General features: G+C 31.7%; 1 protein-coding gene across 1 annotated transcript in view; it reads left to right on the forward strand.

Annotated features, from left to right (window-relative positions):
* The window catches only part of sash3 (SAM and SH3 domain containing 3), a 20,187-nt gene that overhangs the window by 14,174 nt on the left and 1,013 nt on the right, over positions 1-5,000 (forward strand). The window contains exon 7 of the mRNA XM_062040078.1: positions 2,963-3,107. Within this exon, the coding sequence (XP_061896062.1) occupies positions 2,963-3,107 (145 nt within the window). The remainder of the gene's footprint in view (positions 1-2,962; positions 3,108-5,000) is intronic.

Raw genomic sequence — 5,000 nt, forward strand, 5'->3', positions numbered from 1 at the left:
CCACATTTTTCATCTGATTCAAACCATTCCACCTTCAACATATTTCACCATCTTGGAAATTTAAACTATAATTTTTCCTAGTTCAAAAAAAAATCCAGGATTTCCCAGAATTCCAGGTTTTCTTAGGCATTTTTCCCATTCAAACTGAACTGGCCATTTTTCAAACTTTCAACATTTCCACATTTTTCATCTGATTCAAACCATTCCACCTTCAACATATTTCACCATCTTGGAAATTTAAACTATAATTTTTCCTAGTTCAAAAAAATTCCAGGATTTCCCAGAATTCCAGGTTTTCTGAGGCATTTTTTTCCATTCAAACTGAACGGGCCATTTTTCAAACTTTCAACATTTCCACATTTTTCATCTGATTCAAACCATTCCACCTTCAACATATTTCACCATCTTGGAAATTTAAACTATAATGTTTCCTAGTTCAAAAAAATTCCAGGATTTCCCAGAATTCCAGGTTTTCTGAGGCATTTTTTTCCATTCAAACTGAACGGGCCATTTTTCAAACTTTCAACATTTCCACATTTTTCATCTGATTCAAACCATTCCACCTTCAACATATTTCACCATCTTGGAAATGTAAACTATAATTTTTCCTAGTTCAAAAAAATTCCAGGATTTCCCAGAATTCCAGGTTTTCTGAGGCATTTTTTTCCATTCAAACTGAACGGGCCATTTTTCAAACTTTCAACATTTCCACATTTTTCATCTGATTCAAACCATTCCACCTTCAACATATTTCACCATCTTGGAAATTCAAACCATAATGTTTCCTAGTTCAAAAAAATTCCAGTATTTCCCAGAATTCCAGGTTTTCTGAGGCATTTTTCCCATTCAAACTGAACTGGCCATTTTTCAAACTTTCAACATTTCCACATTTTTCATCTGATTCAAACCATTCCACCTTCAACATATTTCACCATCTTGGAAATTTAAACTATAATTTTTCCTAGTTAAAAAAAAATCCAGGATTTCCCAGAATTCCAGGTTTTCTTAGGCATTTTTTTCCATTCAAACTGAACGGGCCATTTTTCTAACTTTCAACATTTCCACATTTTTCATCTGATTCAAACCATTCCACCTTCAACATATTTCACCATCTTGGAAATTTAAAGTATAATTTTTCCTAGTTCAAAAAAATTCCAGGATTTCCCAGAATTCCAGGTTTTCTGAGGCATTTTTTTCCATTCAAACTGAACGGGCCATTTTTCTAACTTTCAACATTTCCACATTTTTCATCTGATTCAAACCATTCCACCTTCAACATATTTCACCATCTTGGAAATTTAAACTATAATTTTTCCTAGTTCAAAAAAATTCCAGGATTTCCCAGAATTCCAGGTTTTCTGAGGCATTTTTTTCCATTCAAACTGAACGGGCCATTTTTCTAACTTTCAACATTTCCACATTTTTCATCTGATTCAAACCATTCCACCTTCAACATATTTCACCATCTTGGAAATTAAACTATAATTTTTCCTAGTTCAAGAAAATTCCGGGATTTCCCAGAATTCCAGGTTTTCTGAGGCATTTTTTTCCATTCAAACTGAACGGGCCATTTTTCAAACTTTCAACATTTCCACATTTTTCAACCTATTCAAACCATTCCGCCTTCAACATATTTCACCATCCTGGAAATTTAAACTATCATTATTCCTAATTCAAAAAAATTGCAGGATTTTCCAGAATTCCTGGTTTTCCATTGAAATCAATGGGACATTTTTCAAAGTTCCACAATTCCTGATTCAAACTGTTCCAACTTCAAAATATTCAGCCTGTTTGGGAATTGTGTTCTCTACTTCAACAATTTTAAAAAAATTCCAGGATTTCAGTCAAACTTTAGCATCGGAGCATTCACACACAATTCCTTCAGGAATTGCCTCATCTAGTTCTTCTTCTTCTCCAGATTTTGGCACGCTCTACCTTCCACATTTTTCACCCGATTCAGACCGTTCCAACTTCAAATTGTTCAGCATATTCGGGAATCGTGGGCTTTCCTTTGACAAATTCCAAAAATTCCCAGATTTCCCAGAATTCCAGGTTTTCTAAGGCATTTTTCCCATTCAAACTGAACTGGCCATTGTTCAACCGATTCAAACCATTACTTATCCTGGAAATTCAAATGAGCATTTTTCCAAGTTCAAACATATTCCAGTTATATTCCAGAATTCCCCTTTTTTCAAACCCTTTTTTTTACCTTTTTCTGGCGACTACTTTCACATTTTTCAACCCACTTCAACCGTTCCACCGTCCAAACATTCCTCTTAATCAGGACAAAAAACTAAGTTGTTTTTTGAACTGGAAAAAGTCCCGGTTTTCCCGAAATTCCATAATACCATTTCGGAATTAACCATGTTACTACTTCAACATTTCTCGACCGTTTTGAAAAGTTCCAACACCAACCATTTTATCTCATCCAGACCATTCAAGTCTTTTAAAAATTTTCTAAAAATTCCCGCTTTTCCCAAAATTCCCATGAAATTTCCATTGAAATCAATGGGACATTTTTCAAAGTTCCACAACTCCCACATTTTTCATCCGATTCAAACTGTTCCAACTTCAAAATATTCAGCCTGACCAAAATTGTGTGCTTTCCTTCAACAATTTTTTAAAGAATTCCCGGATTTCCAAGAATTCCCAGTTTTCCGGGACATTTTCCCCATTCAAAATGAATTGTCCATTTTTTAAACATCCACAATTCGCACATTTTTCAATCTATTCAAACCATCAACACATTCAACTCATCCAACAAACACTTTCCCAAGTTCCAAACCAAATTCCGTTTTTCCTGGAAATTCTAACTCTTCAACATTCAAACTATTCTTACATTCATACTACATTTTGTCAGCATTTCACTTCAACTTCAGCATTGGAGCATTCACATGCAATTCCTTCAATTGCCTCATCGAGTTGGCATTAATATTTGGAATGACACTTTGTCCTCCTCCAGGAACTCACTTCCTTGCTGTCCATGCACGGCTTCCAGAACCTGGAGGACTTCAGTGGCCTAAGAGAATCTCACCTCAATGAGCTGAACATCACAGACCCAGACCAGCGCTCCAAGATCTTGAGCGCCATCGACCTGCTCAGAGAATGTAGGTTGACTATATATAATATGTGCACGTGATATTGTGTAAATAAGTCCAAAGAATTATCGTTATACTAGACATTAACTCTAAAAGGACATGAAGAAAAAAAATAATACTATGCTATTCATTATTACTAACTAGTATTATTGATTATATAATTAAGACAAAAAGTCACAATATTAGAAATGTATTTAAAGACGTTAAAAATGCAAGTTTACATGAAAAACTATTACAAGAAAATATATTTTTATAATATGACAATAAAGTCACATTATAACTAGAAAAATTAAGTTTTATTGTTATTTTAAGTGCAAAAAATTGATTTAGCCCTGGAATAAAGTCACAAATATAACAGAAACAAAAAAATCTAAGAAAAAGGTTTTTGATACCACAAAAAAAAGCCATACATGTTTAAAGAAAAAAATGGTAGTAATAATAAAATAAAATCTAAATATAAAAAGCCAAAAAAATCATAACTTTTTTTTTTTTTAAAGATAGAAAATTTTAAAACTTGTAAAGTTAAAAATATTAAAAAGTTTTAATATTGCCATAAAGAATGCTGCAAGGCTTTGGGTACAAATCCTCATAGAAAAAAAAAGTCTTGATTGTCGAGACAAAAATAAAATGATATAATAAAATCAAAATATAAAAAAAACTATTTTAAATGTACACAAATAAAAAATAATGAATAAATAAAAAAGACAAAAAGCTGTGATAATACAAAATAAAATACCTAAGTATCAAAAATATTTACTGTAATTGCTTTGGCAGCCATAATGATAAATATAAAATAAAAAGTTGTTAAGGTTATAAAATAAAATTAGAATATAGAAAACATAAACATGTAGTTGTTTTTGGAGGGCGCAAGGGAGTTAGAAAATTACCAAAAAAAGTTGTTATATTGTGATAAAAAAGTACGAGTCCTGATACTACAAGATAAAAAAAAGTCTTAATTTCCTAGAAAAAAAAATTATATTACAATAATAAAATCGGAATACAAAAAAAACTTTTTTTTAAAATGTAAAATAATAAAAGGAGTAATAGTATTGGGAAAATCATCGGAATGTTACACGAATAAAATCTGAATATTATTAGAAGGATCTATTTTTTCAATAAGTAATTTACATTTATTTATATAGCGGATTTTACAGACAGAATCACAAAATGATTTACAGTGTGTATAGAAAATGAAAGCATAGTAAAAAAAAAAAATCTAAGAATATAATTTTTAAAAAAAAGAAATTTAAGTGACATTTCCTCCCGTTCCTCGCGCCCCACCTGTCATGTCTCTATTCCCCACCAGTGGGGCGCGCCCCACACTTTGAGAAACGCTGCATTAAAGTAAGACTTAAAATCTGTTACTGTAAAAAAAACAAAAAACAGTGATATTCCCAAAAAATCATCATGTATTATTGTGTATAGATGTTCTCCTTAATCTAGGTCATTATATTCTCATGGCATTCAACCGCTCGTAACCAAACAGTCATCGATTGAATGCTCTGAGAAATCACATATTATTGAAATAAAATCAGAATATAACAACTATATTACATGTTGCTGTTTTTTGTTAGAAAATTACAAAATTTGTAGAGTTAAAAATAAAAAATATATATATTTCCATTAAGCATGTTGCAAGTTTTGTGGATTCTGTGTAACATGTTTATGTGCGCGTATGGCTATCGATTTTTTTTTTTTTCTTAGCCTCAGTCTGGGTCCCCCCTACCCAGGAGCCCAGTCTGAGTTTGACTTTTATTTTACTTACCTGCCTTTTGTACAATGTTTGTCTAATCCTGAACAGAATTGTGCTGAAAACCTGAATTTCCTCCTATCTATCTTCATTTTCGAGAAAAAATCTAATCATAATATAAACTTTTTTTTAATGTGGAAGAACAAAATTGT

The sequence above is a fragment of the Entelurus aequoreus genome, linkage group LG28, assembly GCF_033978785.1.
Source record: "Entelurus aequoreus isolate RoL-2023_Sb linkage group LG28, RoL_Eaeq_v1.1, whole genome shotgun sequence".
In the NCBI taxonomy this organism is placed as follows: domain Eukaryota; kingdom Metazoa; phylum Chordata; class Actinopteri; order Syngnathiformes; family Syngnathidae; genus Entelurus; species Entelurus aequoreus.